The 23835-nt window shown below is 42.4% G+C and overlaps 1 protein-coding gene across 5 annotated transcripts in view; it reads right to left on the bottom strand.

Annotated features, from left to right (window-relative positions):
- The window catches only part of PHRF1 (PHD and ring finger domains 1), a 31968-nt gene extending 8337 nt beyond the window's left edge, over nt 1-23631 (bottom strand). For 2 of the 5 annotated variants that reach the window (XM_074585584.1, XM_074585589.1), the window contains exons 1-13: nt 23481-23631; nt 17420-17534; nt 16960-17082; nt 15203-15435; nt 14150-14233; nt 13041-13162; nt 8958-9055; nt 8231-8403; nt 6008-6137; nt 5518-5654; nt 4500-4687; nt 3569-3688; nt 368-522 (exon numbers count right to left, since the gene is read on the bottom strand). In XM_074585584.1, coding sequence (XP_074441685.1) covers nt 368-522; nt 3569-3688; nt 4500-4687; nt 5518-5654; nt 6008-6137; nt 8231-8403; nt 8958-9055; nt 13041-13162; nt 14150-14233; nt 15203-15435; nt 16960-17082; nt 17420-17510 — 1654 coding nt within the window. In that variant the 5' untranslated portion in view covers nt 17511-17534; nt 23481-23631. The remainder of the gene's footprint in view (nt 1-367; nt 523-3568; nt 3689-4499; nt 4688-5517; nt 5655-6007; nt 6138-8230; nt 8404-8957; nt 9056-13040; nt 13163-14149; nt 14234-15202; nt 15436-16959; nt 17083-17419; nt 17535-23480) is intronic. The other 3 variants (XM_074585585.1, XM_074585586.1, XM_074585587.1) reach the window with 3 other exon arrangements.
- Nucleotides 23632-23835: the final 204 nt, after the last annotated feature.

Below are 23835 nucleotides of genomic sequence, written 5' to 3'. Positions count from 1 at the left end.
GCAATGCATGACAAATGCCAGAAGAATTGGATATTAAGGTATCTCTGCTCTATCCAGTCCTCTGTTTTTTATAACAAAGCATGAAACTACAGTGCAGTACTTCTGAAAGAAGAAAACTACCCATTAAAACCAAAATCCTCCAGTAACACCTCAGCTCTGCAATTAAAACAGAGACAAGTAACACAGTTTCAGAGCATACGTAAGAATCTTATTAGACGGATTACTGCTGGCAACTACCAAATCTACCCTACGTATCCAAACGCTCAATAAGGATACCCCTATGTTTGAAACCATGCAGCCTGTAGGACCAGGGCAGACGCGGATGAAACAAAGAGACTAATCGCACTATGAAGTGCCAAACCCTTACCTGCCTTCTTCGCTGTCAGCGAACCATCTCTGTTGATGACCACATCCGAACTACTCATCATGAGAAAGCTCTGTCCAGACAGGATACTTCCCAATAGATCAGGCACAGGGGCAGCTTCTGCTTCTTGATCGGGACTCAAGGCAGGTACACTGCTTCTGCATGTTTCAGAGGGGTTATATTTCCTTTACTCTTACAGCACTTGTTCTATACACACACATTACATTAAAAAGAAACCAAAACCAAGGGCATAAACAGAGGTCAGCCAGGGAAGGTCACTTGTAGTTTTGGCTTCACTAGAGTCATTCATCCCCCATCTCCCTCTGACAAACAGAAGGTGAAGCTTTTACTGACTGCCTACAGGAACACCACAGGATCGGAAGGCATGTAATCATACCAGAGACATTTGGTAAGCGTATGCTTTTAATCTTATGTAAGAGTGGTGCTCACTGTGTAGTGCATCAAGATTGACTTTCCAGTGCATTTAAGATGCATTTTTGAAGCATAAACCACTGTTCAGCACTTCAGAGATATTTCCATCCCAGCTGCCTCTCTTCCCTTCACCAAATCAGGATCACAAGTGTATTCCTCAGCCCTACACTGCTATCTAAAAAAGCTGATGCAGCTTGAACCAGTGTTTAGCACTAGTCAGAATACACACAGGTGCCTACAGGTAGGGTAGCTAAGAGCATGGCATAGGAGGAATTACACTGAAAAACAACTCACACACACGGGACAACACAAACACTCCCCTTTATGCATTACTCAGTGTTATTAAAATGGTTTAACTAAGTTCTCTGTTCTTGAAATACGGACTGAAAAGGTTTGAGTGTTTTTGGTGCTGGGGTGTGGCTTTTTTGTTTTTCTTTCTTTGCTTTTTGGTGGTGGAATTTTGGGGTTTTCTTTGTTTGGGTTAAAAAAAAAAAAGCCACCACAACAAACCACAACTTCAAAAGGGACCAAAAGACCCAGCTCTTCGAGGGAGCTACATCTCATTTCTGTATGCAAACTTTCCAAATATAATGTACACCAAAACCCTGTGATAACATACAACAAAGACAAAATGGGAAGGCTAAAAGAATTGGCTGCCCAGGCCAGACCAGGAAACTTGCTGTAGTCCAGGCAAATCAAGCCTTTAGAAATACTGAATTTCAGTTAAACAGTTCTACCTTCTAAACAATGCGTTACTCAACTAACTCGGAGGACATGGAAAGCTTCCTGAAAGGCTTCCTTCAGGATTGAGATGGGAAAGGTAGAGAAATATTCCAAGTTATCATAAAAATATACTATCTTAATCCTGAGAAACCAACCTTCGCCATGCATTAGAGGACATCCATGTAAACTTCTCACACCTCCCACGGAAGAGTGCTTAAAGAGCTGGCAGATGTGCTTGCCAAGCCACTTTCCATGATCTACCTGAAGTCATGACTAACTGGGGAGGTCCCAATGGACTGGAGGGTAGCAAATGTAGCACCCATCCACAAGAAAGGCAGAAAGGAGGATCCAGGAAAATATAGGCCTGTCAGTCTGACCTTGGTAGCAGGGGAGGTCATGGAGCAGATCATCTTGAGTGCCATTACAAGTCATAAAATGGACAAGCAGGGGATCAGGCCTAGTCAGCATGGGTTTATGAAAGGCAGGTCCTGCCTGACGAACCTGATCTCCTTCTATGACAAGATGACCCGATTACTGGATGAGGGAAAGGCTGTGGATATTGTCTACCTAGACTTTCGAAAAGCATTTGACTCTGTTCCCCAGAGAATTCTCATGGAAAAACTGGCGGCTCATGGCCGGGATGAGCATATGATCTGCTGGATCAAGCACTGGCTGGCTGGCTGGTCCCAAAGAGTGGCTGTCAATGGAGTTAAATCCAGCTGGTGGCCAGTCACAAGTGGTGCTCCTCAGGGCTCAGTGTTGGGACCATTTCTGTTTAACGTCTTTCTTTATGATCTTGATAAGGACATAGAGTGTATCATCAGCAAGTTTGCAGATGACACCAAGTTAAGCGGGAGTGTTGATCTGCATGAGGATAGGGAGGATCTACAGAGAGACTTGGATAGATTGGATCGATGGGCCAATGCTAATGCAATGAGATTCAACAAGGCCAAGTGCCGGGTCCTGCACTTGGGCCACAACAACCCCATGCATCGCTACAGGCTTGGGGAAGTGTGGCTGGAGAGCTGCCTGGCAGAAAAGGACCTGGGGGTTCTAATTGACAAGCGGCTGAACATGAGCCAGCAGTGTGCCCAGGTGGCCGAGAGGGCCAATGCCATCCTGGCTTGTATTAGAAACAGTGTGACCAGCAGAAGGAGGGAGGTGATCGTCCCCCGTGTACTCAACACTGGTGAGGCCACACCTTGAGTATTGTGTCCAGTTCTGGGCATCTCAATACGAGAGCGATATCGAGGTGCTGGAGCAAGTGCAGAGGAGGGCAACGAAGCTGGTGAAGGGCCTGCAGAATAAATCTTGTGAGGAGCCATTGAAGGAGCTGGGACTGTTCCGTTTGAGGAAGAGGAGGCTGAGGGGAGACCTCATCGCCCTCTACAATTACTTGAAAGGACATTGTAGAGAGGTTGGTGCTGGTCTCTTCTCACAGGTCATTAGCAATAGAACAAGAGGGAATGGCTTCAGGCTACAACAGGGTAGGTTTAGGCCGGACATTAAGAAAAAATTTTTCACAGAAAGAGTGGTCAGACGGTGGAATAGGCTGCCTGGGGAGGTGGTGGAGTCACCATCCCTGGATGTGTTTAAGACTCGTTTAGATGTGGTGTTAAGGGATATGGTGTAGGGGAGAACTTTGTAGAGTGGGGCTGATGGTTGGACTCGATGATCCCAAGGGTCTTTTCCAGCCTAAATGATTCTACGAGACTGGGATTTAGAACATACTAATGGGGTTAACTAAACAACCCCAAAATAAGAAGAGCCACATTAGGGTGGAAATACCAATTTTAAATTTCAGTGCAACAGTTAAAGCTATTATGAAGGAGTAGGCGTAGGTCCTTCAACATAAAAAAAAGAATTCTTGCATAAAATGCTGTGGTTATTTATCTATACATGTGCAGGCACACATGCACTCACACACTCTTTCAAAATACACAGGGTAAGAAAAGAGCTAAACTAGGATGATGACCCAGTTTACTCTTTTGTTACAGTCATTAGACAATTAAGAAAAAAAATAAAATAAATAACTTTATGGATTTTTACCTGGGAAGTCCCACAGAAATAGGTCTAGCTACAGGACGGTGAGACCTCAGTGCTGACTGGGAGAGAACTCTCCTTTTGGCACTCACCGGTGAATCTGGATTTGCTGGAACCTCTTCATTACTGTGGGTAAAACACACACACGAACCCTGAAATTTTCTGAATGTTTTTCACATCAAATAGATGAAGTAGATTAACCATATCTACCCTAGTGGTGTTAAGAGCATCATTTGTTTTATTATGATACATGAAAAAAAGATTTGTGCAATATACTTATTTTCTGTGGCTACATAAATAGAACCGCACATCTCAGCCAGCACAGATCGAAATGCAGATTTTTATTTTAAAAATATTAAATGGGTAATTTCCTTTTATGAAAGGATCAAAAAGACTTATTCAGTTGAAAATTAACTTTTACCAACAATAATTTCACATGCCCCCGCAACCAAAATCCAAAGCTTAAGAGTGACACACACTATGGCATAGTAAGATTCCTCCTGAACTTAAAGTGTCTGGAAAAGTGAAGATGGGAAAAAGAGAAACACGGAATATTCCACAGGTCCATTTAATTCTACGTGAAGTCATTGTTTATTGTATACCAAATACGCTACCTCCACTTGAAATAAATATATAGAAAATGACTGATTAGGATCTGACTCCTTCAGATTCTAGCCTTTGAATAACCCCATAGGTGTTATTAAAGGTTTCACAAGGCTTATTATTTCAGCAAACCTCTTTAAAAAAGCCTAACTCTTTACGAGCTCAGCAAGTCAGACAAGAAGGAAAGAAAGAACAGGCCAACGTGTCATTATGAGCTGTGTATCCAAAGCCATCTTCAGACACAAGGTCTACACTCAGCAAAAAGTCACATTTACAAACAACCTGACACTTGCAAGATTATCAGGTCCCTGATCACAGTCCAGAGATATCTTACCTTTCATAAGGATCCAACTCATATGGATCTCCAAACACAGACAGAGAAGCTGCACCGATATCTGCTCTCATCAGACCAAGTGAGGGCTCCATTGGTTTGTACATGGAAGGAAGCGAGGCCCCACGCAAAGGTTTACTAAGACCAAGAGTTCTTGCAATACGGGAGCGCGCAGTAGCCTCATTTTTCACCTGCACAGACAACAGATTAGGTTATTTGTATGTTAGGGCAGGTATGTACCCTGGGTTATAAAGCCCCAAATTCTTCACTTAGGCTAAGTACAGTCAGCAGGTTACTACCATCAGGAGCAGAAGTAGTGTGCATTTATTGTCTATATTTGTTTTAAAGCATTTATTAAACTTCTAACTATGGCCTATATGTCACTTCATACAGAGACTGCACGTATCAGCTTTAAGTAGCCAGGTAAGTTTCTAAAAATCTTTAATAATGTCATTCAAAATTGTCAATTCCATATCAAAGGCTGGAGGGACAGTTGTGGCTGACGATGTAAACTCTAGTTAAGGTAGCTGAGGACAAAAGTCAACTGGGGCAGAGTATTCATTATAGTTCACATGAGAACACTATCCGCAACTGAAAGGGATTTTGAGAGCCCTTAACAGCTGATTAACTGGGTTTGCAACACAGACACAAACATCCATAGCCTATTAAAAAGAATAGGTGGTGGTAATTTTAACTGAGCTTGCATCAGTACCAAGTAAACACTACAGCTGAACGGCAAGGCGTAACACAAAGCCTGCAGGACGTGCTTTACAGTGAGAGCCCTGCAGTTCAGGTAACAGGATTTGTCAGCAAACCCAGCAGGCCTGTCTGAAAGTAGCAATTCATTTCCACATACAGCATCTTTCTGGAGTACACTGGACATATCCTGCACATACTTGTACCAGAAAAAAAAAGTTATCTGCTATCACTATAAGACAGTATTTTTTCCATTGAATTCCATGTTATAGCGCTTTTACAGATGGCAGAAAAACGTCAGATACTGACACTGGCAGAAACTCACATGTGACCTTACTCTCATCTTTTTGCCCCTTCTCTTCTTTATCAGACGCTTGCGTCTCTTCAGCTGTCCCCCTGAACTCTTCTTCCCAGCAGATTTTGTCTGAGTTCTTTTTTTGCCTCCTGCTTTCTTCCTCCTACCTGATGGGACAAAAGACAACCAAGTACCTGGCTAAGTGCTGGCACTGCATTATACCCTGTACTCCCCTTTTCACTCCCCCATGGCACACAAAGCAGTTAAGAGAGACCTACAGGGTACTGCAACCATATAAAACAGCAGAGCAGAAAAAGTGAAATCATTAGGATTTATTTAAAAGCAGCCTTCAAGACACTTCTGGGCAGAGGCGATATGGAGAAAGAAGAAAATGCATGTGGTATACTCCTGTAGCTGGTGTGACAGCATACAGCTAAGAGTATTTTTATGATTCAGGCTTATCTTGCCAAACCTTTTATTCTTGCAGATGGGAACCACAGAAGGTGTGCGATGCCCTTACCTGTTTTTCTTTTCTGCCTAGTAGGAGCCCGCGGCGTAAGAGGACGCTGGTAGATGGCTGTGTTTAGGCCTGCTACAACTGCTTCAATTGTTTCATCCAGAACAGAGGACATGAGGTACCTTGGCACGTGCTGCATGGGGGATTAAGAAGTTACACTATACAGGTATCTAAAGGTCAGCAACAAGTTAGTTATAAAAGCATTTGATGAAAAATGGATTTGAGATGTGAATGAGAAGCACTCATGTCACCAAGCTGCCGGTTAAGCAATTACGTCACCTTTCTCACCTATTGATGCCATAGTAAGGAGAACATAACCTTGGCTCTTCGGCCTCCCTTGGTATTACAGGTCATGGCTAGTCTGACTCTTTAAAATTAGAACAATCCCCGAGACTGACATTTCCTTAATGAAAAAGTTCACTTAAGAACTTTCCCAAATCCACCTATCTGACCTCTGGCTCATCACACAGCAAAGTCAGACGAGCTAAGACTGAAAAGCCAACACAGTACAGGTCCCCTGTCTTAAACTCCTCATTCTTTAGGTCAGATTTACCTAATGCCGTGAAACGTGTCCAGAGGCAGCATTTCAAACACACACCTCAGGGAACTCACTGAAATGGCAGGTGAGAGTCCCCCCCTCCAGAGCATTACTTCATTGCGATAAAGCAGGGGCTGCTCCTACAAGGTTCAAATTCCTCTTCCTCTCTTTACTCAAGGGTCAACCACATTGAAGCAAACAGATTTGAAGTGTATGGACACTGAACCACCAGCCTCAGAATGTGAATTCAAAGCCTTCTTTGCTGGGCAAACATAGCACACGTTTGTTGCTTCCTTTGGTTGCAAAGATGTTAAGAGCAGGTTTCTCTCAATAGCTATGTTAAGTTGGCCACGCCCACACCGACCATGTTCCTAAAACATCACAAAATCATAGAATGGCTTGGGTTGGAAGGGCTTGAAGAAATACTTTATTTACTCTTCCCTTCTCCTTCTTTTCTACATTTTCCTATCTTTGGAAAAAAACCTGACTTATACAATCAAAACCAAAATGGCATGTTATTGTCAGATTAAATGAAGTTTATTTTCATAGAATCATGGAGTAATTCAGGTTGGACAGGATCTTGGGGTGTCCCTCAGAAGGGTCCGACCTTTCTGGTCACTGGTCAACACTGAATTCAATCCAGGTCAGTTAAGCCTTTCTTCAGATGGGTACTGACCGCCACTAAAGGTTTCAAGAACTGTCCAAGCAACCTGTTGCCATGGCTGACCATCCTCAGGGGAAAGACAAGTCAGATCCTCCTCTTCCTTTCAAAAGTTTTAGAATTTCACATATTTCTACCAAATTCAAAAGTAGTGTTAATGAAGAATCAATTAACATACCACTAGTCCCATGGAGGTTATTTACAGGCACAGCTTCCACACTAACTCACCATATGCTCCTGTGCAATTTAAGGCTTTTTATTTTTATCCAAGTAGTAGAGTGCTTTGGCTAAAGCCAGAGGGCAAGGCAGACAGGAGATCCCCAAGTTTGAAAGTTCTCAGCTTGCAGCATATTAATTGTTACCTAAAGGATTGTAATTATCCCTGCCAACAGAAACATCTCAGCTGCAGTCATCTTCAGTAAACAGTTCAGTGAGTAAAGGATTTGAGGAACCTTGGGTATTTGGGATACTTTCTTGCATAGATTCTCTGCTTCCTGTTAATGTGGTTGAACTCACACTGACACATCATTGAGGACACTAGCACCTGGGTTTCTTCTCTTCAATAAGAAGCTGATTTTCAAAAACATAGAAACCTTAAAAATACTAAATTTTTCTCTTCAGTTTCGCTGAAGGTGGCCAACAGATTCTACTGCTACAGGGAAGGGGGCAGGAGGACAAACAGGCAAATACACAAACATGCCCTGTCTCAGCAAAAAAGCATGCTAAAAAAACAGAAGTAGTGCACAAACTGCATTAACTAGGAATAAAAGTACAATTTTGCTCACAGCTGAGGTGATAAAATGCAGACTAAGAGAGGAAGCTACCACAGATTCCAAAATAGAGACTCTTGGTCATGTGCTGCACTCAGTTTGCACGTGTTCTACGTCTCAATTTAAAAGAACTCCACAACTACTAACCATTGTGCTATGGACAGTCCACACAGACAGCTGAGCTACTTAAGGGGGAACTTACTTCATCTCTTCCACAAGGTTCTGCCAGACGCTCATTAGCAAATACTCCTAAATACCTGAATTTGTTGCGCTGTTGTTATCCGGTTTCTGTTCACTGTTGCCCTAACTCGTTCGCTCTGCCGAGTTCTGGCTATAGCTCGGGTTCGGACTTGAGGGCGCAGTCGACTGGTGGTAGGAATAACATCAGCCACGAGGGCAGCAACCTCTTCTTCGCTGACATGATCTGTATCTTGAAAAAAAAAGACGCCCAGGTGACTTGTCTTTCTACAGGTGAAAGCATTTCAAGAATTTTGGACAAAAAAGCCCCAAACAACAGTATTCCCTTTCTTACAACGACCACCTCCAAAGGCAGACATTATCCTCTCAGAAGGAAATGACCACAGAGACCACTGCTTCAGACTGTTACACAGAAAGATGATTTTCTAGGTAACCGAAATTGCTGCTACCTTGGCAATCTGAGGTCAGGTTACCAATAAATTCTTTCCAATGTAATACAGTGTAGTTGCGCTACAGTGCTGGGCTTGCCTCAGGAAGGTTAACGAATGCTTGTAAGAAGTAGCTTCGGAGGTTGTAACGGCAGATGAAAATCTTAATAAACAAGATTCTCTTATCAGGCAAGAGTTCAAATCAACTCTTTAGGTTCAAGAGAGAATGCCTATCCAAAAAAATTATTTAAAACAGATAAAACCAGGGGTTAAACACCTCTTCATAACAGGACATGCTTCACATCATTTAAGTCAGAAGAAAAATATTTACTTTGACTGAATACCACAAAACCCTTACCTGCAGCAGCACTGGCACCCATGGGAGCACAGGCTGGACAGAACCACTCATCTACAGGGACTTCACTGAGAGGTGGATTAAGGCATTCCATGTGATACCTTGAGAAAAGAGTAAAAGAAAAATAAAAAAGAAAAATCAAACAATGTGCTCCTTACCAAGAGAGCCTTTTTCCTCCGTCCACATGCTACATAAGGTGGACACATTTTCTTAAGGTTGAAACTATGGTCTAGGCATCTGCTTCTACCAGTGTCCAGAGGAACAATGCTACCTGATAGTTATATAAGGGTCTTCAGTTCTAGATGGCATTTTGATCACTTCAGGCTCAAAAAGCTCAGAAAAGTGAGCGTTTTTCCCCTCACTGTGTGGTGTATCGCTTGCCATTTGAACCCAAGCTGGAAGAAATGTGCAGAGCCAAAATTGATGGTGGCAAAGAGAAAGGAGAGAAGTATTGACATGCTGGGGATGTCTCCCCAGAAATCAGGAAACAACATCAGTTTCCTGCAAACTGACATAGTATGAACGTTACTGGTACGAATGAACATTTTATCTGCATGACTAGACACAGGTCAACTGCAATGCCTTGTTATGTTAAATAAAAGCATTGCATCCCACGTAATCCTGGCATCATTAAGAGAACTGGTGATAAGGATTTCTGCGTAGCTACACAAGCTGGGTTGCAGAGCACTGGCTTCATACGGCTGCTTGCAGGACTGCAGACTAATCACGCTGACTTCCAAACACCATCTGACTGAGAACCGTGTTCATCCCTATGAAATCTCAAAGGGAAAGAAGAGTGCATGATGCTCCCTTAGGTAGGCCTTTTGAAATGTTCTCTACACAACAGGCTGAGCAGCTAGACTGAACGGTCTCACCACCACTTACAGAGAAGCTACCCAGGAAAGCCTTTCAACATTACCCAACTTGGGTTCTGTAATTTGTTCCAATTCCATTTTCCGCAATTAAAACTGAGCCAAAGTGACAGTCGTTAGTAACACAGAATTTTTGAAGCAACTCATTTTCAAGCTACACTGCTAAAAAGAATTAAAACAGATTTCCCAAGTAAATGAGATGTTTCCCATGAAAACCGAGTGCTTAGACCAAGTTCCCTAGACAAGGAACGTGGGGAGACCACGGCCTTCAGGTAAGACCTTCAGCTTCAAACTAGTAAAATTTCTATGACCGACTTTATCCTTTTTCTATAAGGGGAAACTCTACTGTTATTCATGATGTAGTACAGTGTTTAGCTCTGAAATAAGTAAAGGAAAAAGACTGAAGCTCTCTGTTTCACCTTCCTGTGCCAAAATTCACTGCCCGATAACATATCTCAGTGCCTGGCCATAGAGTAAGGAAAGGGAAGGGACATCCATCTGACAGTCTAATGCCATTTCATAGGAATAAAAAAAAAAAAAAAAAGAAAAAAAAATCACAGACAGACTAAGGTGTTAGTCTACCTCACACCCCTCAGTCCGACTTCGGATTGTGTCTTTCAAACCTGTTCCCAACCACGTTGTGATAAACTCAATTTGCAGCGAAACTGCCCAAACCGCCAATATTATGTTTATATTAAAATATATTGTCAATACAAAATGGAATATCATGTCCTGCTTGCATGAAAGAGTACACCTTAGCAGATGAGATTTTACACTCTTTCAGAGGCTTAAGAAGATGGAAGTTGAAAAATGATGTTTGGAATAAATCATTACTTCAAAAACATAGTACCAAACTACTCTCCTTCTCTGGGAAAGTAGAGTTCGTTCCCAACTGCCAGCTACCAGGAATGAGATCATTTCCCCAAAGTAGTATTCTGACAAGTAATATTGTTAGGTTCAGGCCAAAGTCATAACAAAAGCACTTGTAGCAAGAAATTCATTACATAGTTTTCAAATTAACTCTGGGAGTTCTGAAGTCACATTATGACCCACTTAACATGCAAAGACTTTTGGCCTTAAAACCGAACACTGGAGAACCTGTTGTAACAGCTATCTAGAGTCCCCTGGATAGGGAAAGAACCTCATCACTCACAAAATCATCATAACAAAACTCAATGCCAGATCTTATAGAAGTTTTCACAGAAAAACTTGAAGTAAATTGATTTTACCCACACTTATTTTCTCAGGTTCATTGACTTGCACTCTTGTACCCACCCACTCACAAGCACAAAGACTCCATGTGCCCATATGTAGTCTGACCAGGATTATTTGTGTGCAAAGCAGAGGGCAAGAGACACTGGCCAGCAAGTCCTCAACACATTACTGGCTCTGTGACTGGCAGAGAAAAACTAATTTCGGACTTCTTTCTTGTACCTTTAAGGAATGAATGTATGCTTTTGGGGACTTTCGGCCTCATTGTTTTGTCACAGTCCTCACAAACTGTAAGAAAAGAGATCTATGAAATTAAGGACTTTTGGTTGCGGATGTAGCCCTGTTCTTCATCTTCTTGACACCTATCTCTCTATCAGTGTTAATCTCTTCTTGCTACTTGGTAACCTGAATGAAGTCACACATCAGTGTGTCACACTGTTAATGCAATTAACCCTTTTTCTACTGGTTGTTCAAGTGCCTAGAGATGTGCACTTTTGTATTCATACTGGTCTTAATGGTATTGTGACACAGTTCAGAAAGTCAGGTTGTCACTTTCCATCAAGTCTTACCCGAAAAATGGTTTCAATGGAAAAAGATTTGATTACTTAAACCATAACTTACATTCACAACATAATAGCATTATATCACACAGTTTAAACATTGTGGAAAGCCACATCTAGCTACAAGCAATGGAAAGACAGGATGACTCCACTGGCTTTAGAACTGTTAGCAAAAATAACTGATGAAATTTTCACTCTGTTGTCAGATCGGAGAATGCAGAGGAATAAAACTACGATTTGAAGCAAGCTATTTTGCATTTTTCTAGAGTTAATCTCAGCCATGGTGAGCTAGTAAAGACTGCAAGTTCTTTCTTCAGGAATTGCTTCCCAAAGTGCCAACTCTACAAGTCAAGCATTTTATGAAGAACTTATTTTAGGAAAATAAGATGAAAAAAAATAATTAGGGACTGTATCAGACTTGGAAAAAAAATAAGAATCAGAGGAACTATTGAGATATCACAAAGGAAAATGTGAAGCATACTCTGAGATCAGGTAAGGATTATGAAAGTTCAGAAAGAACTGAAAGACGTGACTTCTGATAAGACCTATGAAACACTGGTCTTGACCAAGTATTTTAAACTCAGTTTTCTAATGACATGCTTAACAATGTTTAGCATTTCTGATTTTGTCTCTTCTCCAGAAGATGAATCAGTGTATATGGACACTACAGAACACAAAGACAAAACCAGACTTACCAGATGTCTAGTTAGATTGCTAGAAGTAATTTTGGAAAAATTATTCTACATATTCATCGCAAGCAAGTAACTCTCTTCGTTCAATGGGTAACTTTTGAAATCATTAAACTGACAATGTTGCAAGACTGACTAAACAGTATAAGAGCTTTAAATTCTAGAAGACGACTGTAGGGCCAAAGTTGTGTTGAAGTATCTTGATGCCTCTACTTAAACCCTTATTTTATTAATAAAGGAGGGAAAAAAAGTTAGGCAGAGAAAGAAGTAAGCAAGAGTAAGGGAATTATTTAATAGCTATGGCTACAAAGAAAAGACTTCAAAATTTCACAAAACTGTGAATCTTCAGCATTTGTCCTGCACAGCACTAATGCCCAATCCGTTGGGTCAAGTCGTGCATCCTCTCAAGGAGACATAAAAAAAATACATGTTTTTTACCCTCCATGCATGTAGGTGTTGCATGGATGAGCAAAACCAGCTTCATCACTTGAAGGTATGGTCACCTGTTTGGGTGGTCTGCAGCACTGATGTATGCAGGACTCTCCACACATATGTGGTTCCATGACCAGAAAAGCATGCATCACATCCTGGGGATGTCTACACTATAAGCACATGGATACAAGTCTGGCCACATGATGAGCCTGAAGAAAGCAGCAAGGGGCAGCCTACAAACCAGATAGTGACTGTGGACCAAACACTTGCCAGCCCTGCAGCACTACAATCACACATGTGGTACAGTGCTACCTTTCTTACCCTGCATCACAGCCATCACACAGCAGCAGGCGATCCTCGCGGTCACTTCTGCCACACACCTCACAGAAGGTTGGATCATCCTCTCCATCATTACCCTGAGTTTTCGTGTTCTCAACAGGAATCTAAATAAAAGAGGGATTCACATTTTATGCCGAATGTGACGCTTTTTAAAATCAATTGTCACCTAAAAACCTAAAAGTGAATGAACCAAAACCGCTGTTACATACCAGAACTTTCAATTAACTCATTCAACACATCCAGGACACGATCAAATGCTTGGAAACATCTACCAAACTTGTCTACTGTCAGACACCAACAACTATAGAAAACCACACTGTAATAACGGTAGAAACCAAAGTTCCCAAATAAGATCAAAAGTAGTCAAAGAAACAAAAAAAAAAAACCAAAACAAACCCAGAAACAAAAGAGAGCGAACTTAGCTTTTTTCCCCTCCCGAAACATATCATTTAAATGTTAATTCACACTTCTGTTAAATGCAAACACTTAATAATAAACCATCAGTTTATGAAAACAACGTCAAACTCCTCAATGTCCCCTGAAAAGCACCATGTTTCTGATATTAATAAAGAGTAATGACAGATCTTCGATACTCTTTTGTGAGAGACTCAACCTGTGCTTTTAAAAGCTCTACTATTGCCTTGTGTCTGTCTTCCCTTACAAACCCAACTGCTACACAGTATAGCTGGTAGCAAAACATAAGAGATCATGTATAGCCTCAATTATTCCTATTCATTTTATAATAGCACCTGCAGTACATGAGGCATTTTCCCTATGTGGACAGGCTTAACAATACAGAACAGCTTAAGAGTCAAATGTCCATTATGCAAAAGAGGCAGTTATGAAAATCACCTTTTTTTTTTTTTTTTTTTTTTTTTTTTTTACATCAAATAGATGCCAGACTTCAATCCATACACAATATTGCAGGAAACGTGGTTAAGGAGGAAGAAAAATAATAACAGTTCCTTAAAAGGCAATCTCAACATAGGAGCGAAATAATTCATCCAGATTACAAATATCAGACAAAAATGCTAAAGCTTTGAACAGCTATTTTGTGGCAACTGGCCTGTTTGCTACAGTAGAAAGCTCACCTTTTTTAAGATTTTACCACCAAAACGTGCCCGAATGCTAATGTACTTAAAGAGGATTCGATCCACTGGACAGGAGTTTGCATTCTAGAAAGAAAAAAATATTTTCCCATACAGTTAATAAGCACATCTCTTCATTCAATTTTTAAAAAGGAAATCTTCAATTATTAATGTAATAAGCATTAAATCAATGTAGTAATCATTTTAACAGCTATTGGTCTTGACATTTTAAGTACTTAAATCTGACTTATGTGGTTTACAACCAACCTATTGTATCAGGGAAAACATGCATTTTTAGAAAAGCATTTATTACACCAAAGTCATTTAATTATTATTCAACTGCCAAAGCAACATCAAAGTTCTTCCAAACATTCCCTTGAAATAGTGCTCATGTCTTAGGGTATTTTCTTTCTTTTGGACGAAGGAGCAACTGGAAGTGGCTTACAAATACACTCAGTAAGAGTGATTTTTTTTTTTTTTTAATTTAATTATCACTGGTACTGCTGCATGCACAGTAAATTCTGTTGTAATTTGTCACCCTGGATTATGATTATGGGAACTACACAGTTAGGTGGCAAGGAACTCTGAAAACTGAATTCAGAACAAACTGCTGATTTAGTCAGTATTCTTTTCTATCTTTTCTACATTTAAATGTTCACTGTTACAACAAACACCCGTCCAATGGTCACAACACAGAATTCAGCCAGAGATAAACATAGATAGATATACAGAGAAATATACACATACACACACAGAGAAAAACAGTATAACTGGTGTCTTGACTTGAAAAGACGACTTTTAGATGCCTAGAAACACACTTGCCTGTGACATTAGAGCTTTCAGAGAACAGATCAGGATGGGTACAAGAAAAACAGAGTCACGCTTCACAAACATGAATCCTGCCAAATGGAACAGTAACTCAAGTGTGTGTAAAAAAAGCTTAAGAAAGCAAATATAAATATTACAGTGTTTTGTCCTCATTACAGCAGAGCAGCACAATCAGAGGGGAGAGCGCAGAGCGCACTAGAAGGCCACACCAGGGACAAAACAGCTCACCTTAGACCACTCCACGATGCAGTCCAAGCAGAAGTAATGGGAACAGTTCTCAGGAGTCCCAACAGCCTGATCCCTAAATGTGTTGAGGCAAATGGGGCAGTTTTCACCATCCTCATCAGAGGAAATGCTTGCTCCGTTTATACGTGGTTCTAATTTCAGAGAATCAGTCATTCCCCCCACAGCGGCCTCAGTTTCTTCCTCCTCTTCCTCTTCTTCATCATCGTCTTCGCAATCTTAAAAAGTGAGAGAAGAAAAACAACTCTTGTGTGCTGCAGGGCTTCAGCAGCGAGGGTGGGCAGGATGGGGAACCAGTTCACAGAAAATTCCAAGTAAGCTTATTTTATGGGTCTGCCAGAGCAAAGCACAGCCTCCCCAGATTGAGGCAATAATTTTTGCTGTTTTCTTTTTTCCTAAATCCCTTCACAGCAATGGATTACTCCGGTGAAAAATAAAGCAAAAATAAAGCCTGATAACATGACTAGTCTTGCGAGAGATTAAAAAGGACAGACAGTAGGAAACCAATAGATTATCAAAACAACAAGAGAGTAAGATATGTCAGGCTACCACTGAACACTGAAGTTAAAGAAATAAAGTTATAATAGAGTTATCACGTATCCAACTTTTTTTTTTTTTTTAACAGACACCCCAGAGGGCAAGAAGCAGCAATACTCTCACCTGCAGAACAGATGAAAGATTTCTCCAGTAAATCATGATTTTGAGAGTCAAGGGATCTGGGTGCCTAGCTGAAGGCTGCTTAAAGAAGCTTGGTTTTGAGTAAAATTAATTTTAAACACTTAGCACACATTGTTGAAAGGTGTTCTTATTTTCAGTACAAAATACAGAGACATGTGTTAGTCTTTCCCTAAAACCTGTGAATTAAGTTGACAATTTCAAGCAGTGGCAAAAAGCTACCTAAAAAACACTCTCACTTTTTTTTTTTTGCCAGGGGCGAGGTGGGGGGGGAGCACGCAGCTGCTGTTGTTTTGTTGACTTTCTTTAATAATGAAAATGGAGCCCTTGTCTTTTTTTCTTTTCTATTGAATTCTCCTGTCTGGACATAGCAGAGAACACCCTAAATGACAGATTAATAGAGCTTTTTGGCACCTGGCATCAACTTTTTAGTCTGTGTTCAAATCACTAACTAGTAACTTGGAAAACTGTGCTCTTGCCTTCCCAACAAGCTTTAAGATGTTATAAAAACATGTATTTTTGTCTATCCAAATAACAACTTGAGTGCAGCAGTTTCAGAAGTACATGCATCTACAGAGTACGTTTTCAGTAAAATTAACAAATCCAAGTAACATCCACACTCCTTTTTCAAAGAAAAATTAGTCAAGTCGTCTTCCTTCCTCCCTAGGCTTAACAGCAATAGTAACTTATTGCCAAAACTCCAAATCAAAACATTCACTTTAGTGCCCCATGCCAAAGCAAACACACACACACGCTGTTCATAAGTGAAAAAATAGCATGAGCCATTGCTGCAATTTTGACTTTTTTTTCTACTCATGCTGGGGCAGAGTTCACTCCTACTGACTACAACTACACCACTTTGGCTAGCAGACAGCCTTCAAACACACAGGTACTTTAAAAACTTAGAAACTGGGGAATTTACGTGTTCGTTTATTACTGTAGGATTTGGGTATCAGCCTGACACAGCAGCATCCGTGGATTTACATTTAATTTCGTAGGAAATGTCTTTATCCCACTCTTCCTTCAATTATTAAAAAAATTCTTGTTAATGCATATTACAGCCCTACCTTCTAATTCTTCATCTTCACTTTCCTCCTTGTCCTCCTCGCCTCCCTCTTCCTCAGTGCCATCTTCTTCCTCCTCACTTCCAGTGTCATCTTCTGAATCACAGCTGTTTCCACCATTGCTTTCTTAAAAAGAAAAGAGAAGAAGAGAGTAAATACCTATCCGACACAGACAGGCAGAACAGTGAAGGACACACCAGAGCTCCTGCTCAGGACATTATAAATGAAGTGAAACCCCAGATTTCCCCAGTGGTATCAAAGCTGCCTGTTCCAACAAACTCCAGGGAAGCATGCCAGCAGTTTGAGATACAGAATTTCAGAAGCAAAGCAAAAAAAAAATTATCAGAGGGGGAAAAAAAAAAAAACCAGTCACAAATATATCCTTACTTCTCTTTGGAGGTTAAACCAATAGGTCCTCCAACCTAGAACCAGAAACGTGCACATGCAGAGGCGCCACATTTACCTGTTTCACTGAGGAACGCGAGACTCTGTCTTTTGCCCTTGCCTAGTGCAGCACTCTTGTTTATCATTTCATCCTGGCTGTCATCATCCATGGCAGGACATTGGGAATCCGCTCCCTGCAAGAAGGCAGACTTCAGTCAGGCAGAGCACCACCTACACAAGTAGAGCAGGCGTCAGCCCAGCAAAGAGCATCCAACGCATGTGAGGAGATGTGAACAGAAGGGACATCACTCTACTGCAAAGGCTCCTCAAACCATTAATTAGTTTTTCCGGTTTCAAGTCAGAGGTGGCTGCAGGTAAGCACTTATCACCACACGAAGTTTCACGTCCCTACTGAGCTAGACGAAACCAGCTGCTTCTGAAACTCTGTTTCGGTGAAAGATTCAGATATGTCTTGGGCTCCTGGATGACAGAAAAAGGTATAACCAGAACTCCCCACTGAAAATAGGAATAGAAAACACGCGAACACCAAAACCATCCTGTGGACTAGCAGTAAAATGCAGAACAGAAAGGGAGCAAAGGCCCTTTGAAAAGGCCTAACAGGATGACAATGTATGATTTCAAATCAAAATACTCTATCTTGCTCAATTGAAAAGAAACAAAAAGATTGCATATTTTAGGTCTTTTTTTAAAAAAGGCCTTCTCACAGCTCTGTCATAAAATAGAGAAGTCTCAGACCTCACAAACCATTATTCCACAGAAAGGAGGAGACTTGATTTGGTGCATATTAATGCAATCACATTAATTGCTGTGCATTAGCACAGATTGGCAATAAAACTGACAGATACTGAGAGATGTCTCATGATCCAAATTCATAGTGACAATCAAACCAGAGCTTTTAATATATAAGGCTACAAAGCGTTATGAAAGACACATCCCTGCAAGCTTCTATAAGCAAGTAATGGAAAAATATAATTAATTGACACTTATAAAACTAGACGTCATATCTCAAAATAAAAAAAAAAAAAGAGTTCTTCCACAAGTGTGGCAAAGTTTCAATCAGGTGCTCTTCTCCCACTCTCCCTGCTCCACATTACATACCTTGTGTATTAAGAGAATTTTTGGAACAAAACATTATGTTTTATTCAAGTGCTCTTGATGCGTATCTTTACTTGCACACTCCCTTTTTGAGCCACGTAGCACAGCTCTGCACTTAACAGCCTTAAAAATGTAGGCTTCACTAAACCAGACTAAACTGCAAATGTAGTCTCTGATGTTCAGGGGAAAAAAAAAAAAAGCTAAAAGAAAAAAAGATCGAGCTTCAACACAACCAAGTTCTTGCTAAAGATTTCTCCTAACTTCAGAAAGAATCTTGCCTAACTAGAGGTTTAAACTTTTAGCTAAATTCGTGGCTGTTAACAGGAGTGTCTTTAAAAACAATTTATGTTGGCTGAAAACACGCAGACTCATCAAAAGCGAGTCACTCCATGATGTAACTGTAAGAAAAAAAAAAAGGAAGAAACACTAGGAATTTTTCGAGTTTCAGCAGTGCGTATGTATGAATTATTCAAACTGAAATTCAGTTACATAATATCCTTCCAAAAGCTAAGTGTTACCTACAGCAACGCAAAATTCGTGGCGACATTACAGCCAGGATACATACGGGCAGAGACCGGCAGCACCAGTCCCGCGGCAGGACCGTTTGTTATGTGTGTAGCAGGAATTTACATGGTGTATTTAGATTTTATGCAGAACCTCTGCCTGTATCACTTCTCCATCGGCAGGTTGTGGGAACAGAGCAAGTTCCTGCTGATCCGTCAATGCCACATCCAGCCAGCTACGGCACTCCCAAGCTGCTAAGGACGATGGAGGCCAAGCAAAGCCACCGCAGGGGTAAAACCATGGATAAACCTCCACTGCGTTATCGCAGCGGCCTTCATTCCCCTGCTCCCTAGTTCTCCTTAAAGTGAAGCAATAAGCACAGTGAGGAAAGGATCTTTTTATTTTCAGAAGCGATTCCCACAAGCCACAGTTCTGACCAACACATATTTAACTACATTTCCAAACAGCATGTTTTTTTTCGCTGCTGTGGGATAAAACAACTACCCATGTTATTTTCACCCTGCTACCCCATGGAGAGATATCCTTTAAGCAGAGGCAAACAAATCAGCACTTGTTACTTGACAATCTAAACTGACATATTTATGCTGCAAACGCAAGCTTGTACTTTGCTCGGAGGCAAAACTCGGAGTTAAGGAAAATGTAGTATCGCAGCAAACAATCAAGTCCTCAAATCTTGTCAGTAGAGAAAAAGTCTGTTTTGGGGATAGTTGGGAACAAACAAGGAGAAACCAAGCCAGATGAAATGAATTTGAGATTTTAAGCGCACCACAAATATTACTTTATGAACAACCTTTCCCAAACTGGGCAGCTGCTCTTAAGAAAAAAAAAAAGAAGGAAACCAAAATTGACTATACACCTAATGAGAGCCTGTTCTCCTTTTTTTTTTTTTTTTTTTTGTACACAAACAACAAGCAGCATTTCCCAGGTTTTCTTCTTATGGGAGACATTCCAAACAAATTACCGTTGTGAAACACAAATACATTCACGATACACTTCAGAGAGCTCACACACCTGCATAGAAGCCCAGCTTTCATTCCAGCACCACGCACACCAGAATTTTTCTAACCTCCCCCCGCCCCCCCAAGCTGGAACCAGCAGATACAAAATAGACAGGAAGCATTTTTATTATTATTATGTAAACCAAGCAGTTTGGTTAAGAAGGAGATTGTAGCCATTCTTCTGATGCAAACCTTAACTATGCGTTTCTGTAACATAAAAGCCCGGAGTGCTAAAAAGCAACTTGCTACCCCTGAAGGCCGTTTGACTGAGGCAACTACAGCTGCTTTCAGTGCTGGGGGTGCCGAAGACCTGCCCTCACCGCCGTACCCAACCCCTCGCTGCTTGCTCACTTGAGAGATGCCATGGTGCGTAGTACTCTGCATACAGCCCTTCAGCAGCAGATCCACCGATCCGCTCTTCTGCATTCTGCTTTGAAGACTCTATTCAGAGTCATTTAGGATGTGTCCCCAGCAGGCAGCGTGCAAATGCAGGGTAACCTGGACAGAGATCCCTTGTCTTTGGACTCAATGCCATTAATGCAAGGCGTCACTACACACAGCAAACCCCATTTCAATTCCCTGGGCATGTGCATTACTCACACATTTGCGGTCTGCGCACAGAACATCCAGTATCTGAATTACAGGTTGCACACTAGGTCTGCTAAAGGCAGACACCGTACTCCTCCTTAACATCCCCCCGTTTTCAAATTCTCATTTAGAAGAACCTCACAATATTTTAATAAAACATTAAACCGCAAAAACGATGAGCACATGGCAGGTGTTTGATCACTTTACACGCACCAGTGTTCTTCCCCAGCCCAAGGTCCCCTTCACAAAGGCACAACCGAGTCGGGTTCGCACCGAGCGCTGTGTGCCTATGGCAGCATGGGCTCTGCTACAGTATAAATCGTAAGCCCAGGCTTTGCTATTAAGACAGATTACATTTTTACATCGAGCTGCCTTAAGTCATTTTAATTGTACAATCAAATAGCAATTACAAATACTTTCTTTAAGCTGCATTAGCAACAGGGTTTTCTGTTGGCTTTAGGAACAGAGCAGATTGTTTCCTCCAAAACAAGTGTTTACCAAACAAGCACTTCAGTAAATGTTTAGGTTTTGAACTAAGATCCTTATGTATTACCACAAATCAGTATTTTAATGTATTTTGAGTGTGTTCCAGCTAGAAGGCCAGTGTAGGTTTCTAACCATCAGAAGAGTCACGATCTGCAAGACACACTCAAGCACCACCTCATGCTGACACAAAGCCGACGGAGCCACGTATGACAGCGAGCGACCCTTCCAGTCATATGCACCTTCCCTTCTAGCACCAACCGACTTCCTCCATCACCAACTTCTTACAGTAGTTTCTAGCTTTCAGAAACAGAAGAGCTACTAGACAAGGCATTTATTTTAATCTGCTTGGGTAACATTCAGGATTATACACAGGCAAAGAAAACAAGTCAGCTGGATTTTCTCACAGGGTGGTTTTGAATGCTGATCTAATTTCACGGGCAATTATTGAGCCTTCATGTGCCGAAGAACACTTATAACTAAATTTAAAGTCCACTAAATATTCAAACACATAAGCTTTCAGTTCTCATTGGCACATCTGCTTGATTTGTTGTGTTTTTTTGTTTTGGTTTGGGTTGTTTTTTTCCCAAATCAACTAAACAGTTCAGTTCCCCTCTGAAAAACCAACATCACACATCAGAAAGCATGTGTGGTGTCAGAAAGGTGTGACTAGTATCTGCCACCACCACATTCCAAAGGTAAAAGTGAGAGGAACTAGGCAGGGAAAGTATTAAGATTAACGAGAGACTCCTACAGCCTAGAGCCACACAGTACCAATCTAGCATGCACAGAGAGCTTTAAAAAAGCCCTCTAAATCTAAATATAGATCCTGCTTTCCCCTGTTTAAGTTACAAAAAGATTAACTCTTAAATACCACTATCAGAACTGCCCATGCAACAGTTTAAATAACGGAAGCACCTAAGAACCTAACAGACAAGGCACAGGAAATTAATCCTGGGGTAGGTAAGGAAGAACTTATCTTTCCCCCATCCTGGTTCTGCCCCAAATTTAGCCACCCTAATTTCCAGGACCAAAGCCATCCACCAAAAGCTTCCCCAGGGGCTGACACTGCACTCTTCAGGGAGTTCACACTGAAAACAAAGCAACACACAGGCTTTGCAAAGGCACTTTTCAAATGTGTCATCTTACTTATAGGAACAGCTGGGCGTTCGGTACCTCTGTATTCAAAGCAGCAGCCAAGCTTTACGCAATTCCCAGCCTGCAATTCCCTGAAGCCGCTAGCTCCGCTTCCAGCTGTGAACTGAAGACTCACCAACCCTGCACATCCTCCTCTTTCTTAACAGTTTTCTTTTCTTAGGAAGAGTCACCCTTACTGGTGAGTTCCCTTTCAGCATCAGTCTTTCACATCAGTTCTGTCTTTAACTACAGCTTCCCCTGCTGTTTATGGACATGGCTGGAAAACAAAACAAAAACAAAAAAACAAAAACCCAAACAAAAACTACCTGCACTTTTATGATTTTTTTTTGTGCGTAGCCATAACAAAAGGTACCAAGACCTACTGACCTTCAATAAAGGAAATAACACAGCGAACACCTCTGTAACACATCAGCAACACATACATGCAACAACCAGCAGGAAAACCAGAAACTGAAAATACACAAAGAACACTCACCCTACTGTTATTGAACATGGGGAGCCCAATGAAGGGCACCGCTTCCACAGCTTAAAACCCTGTCAGTAAGCACACGTCCCTCAAGGCAGAGTTTTTAAGCCTAAACACACTTTTGCAACACGCTAGCTTCCATTAAGAAAATGCTTGCACAAAAATCTCATTTCTACTTGTTAGCCGAGAGGCCCATTGACTTCACAGTGGAAGGCTAAAATAGCTTGTAACTTCTTCAAAGTGAACTCACGCGTGAACCACAAACAACACAAAATCTGGGGGGGGGTGTGGGGGGGTGGGGCGACACCAGACACTTTTGGTTTTATTTAGTAAATCTTCTCCGCAGCAGCGAAGGCAGCTGCCTGCTCCGGCGCTCCCCATGGCTTCCCAGCACCGGGGCCGGGTCCTCCCGGCGGAGAGGCGCCGTCGCCGCCTGCCGGCTGCTTTACACCCCGGGGGACGGCTTCCACGAGAAAGCCGGCCCCGGGAACACCGCCGGGAGGAGGCCGGGCCGGGGGCAGCCCCCCGCCGCGGCGCCGCTCAGCCGCATCTTCCGACAGCCGCCCGGCAGCAGCCGCCAGCTATTACTCAGAGAATAAATCAATAAATACGTACGTTTGTAGGAACAAAATTAAATAAATATAAACAATCCCTGGCGCGGCGGGGCTGTTTCCCTCCGGAGCTGTCAGCCCGCCGCGTCGGGGGACGGCCGCTCGGCGCAGCTCCAGCCCGCGGCCCGCCACCGCTCCCCCCGCCCCCGTGGCCCAAGCAGCCCCGGCAGCCACCCGCTGCCCCCGGGCACTCACGCGAGGAGAAGGCCCTGGCGCTCACATCCCCGGGCCGGGCCAGGCCGGCGTAACGGGCTACACGGCCGGAAACCCCCTCGCCCCGGAAGTGGTGCGGGAGCACTTCCAGGTCACGGCGGTGGCGGTGCCGGCGCGACCGCAAGACCGAACCACTGCGTGCGGCAGGGGGCGTGTGGGAAGGAGCGAGGCGACGGGGCGAACCATTCGGGGAAGGGGGGGAGAACGGCCGCGGGGCCGAACCATTGGAGGAGGGGTGCGGCGGGCTGTACGACCGCGGAGCCGCGGGCGGGCGGGGCCGCGCCGCCCCGAGGGGAGGGAGGTCCGTCAAGGGGGCTGCGGGACTGAGGGCGCCGGT

This window comes from Larus michahellis, chromosome 4 (genome assembly GCF_964199755.1).
Source record: "Larus michahellis chromosome 4, bLarMic1.1, whole genome shotgun sequence".
In the NCBI taxonomy this organism is placed as follows: Eukaryota; Metazoa; Chordata; class Aves; order Charadriiformes; family Laridae; genus Larus; species Larus michahellis.
This window is presented reverse-complemented; position numbering and strand designations above follow the sequence as displayed.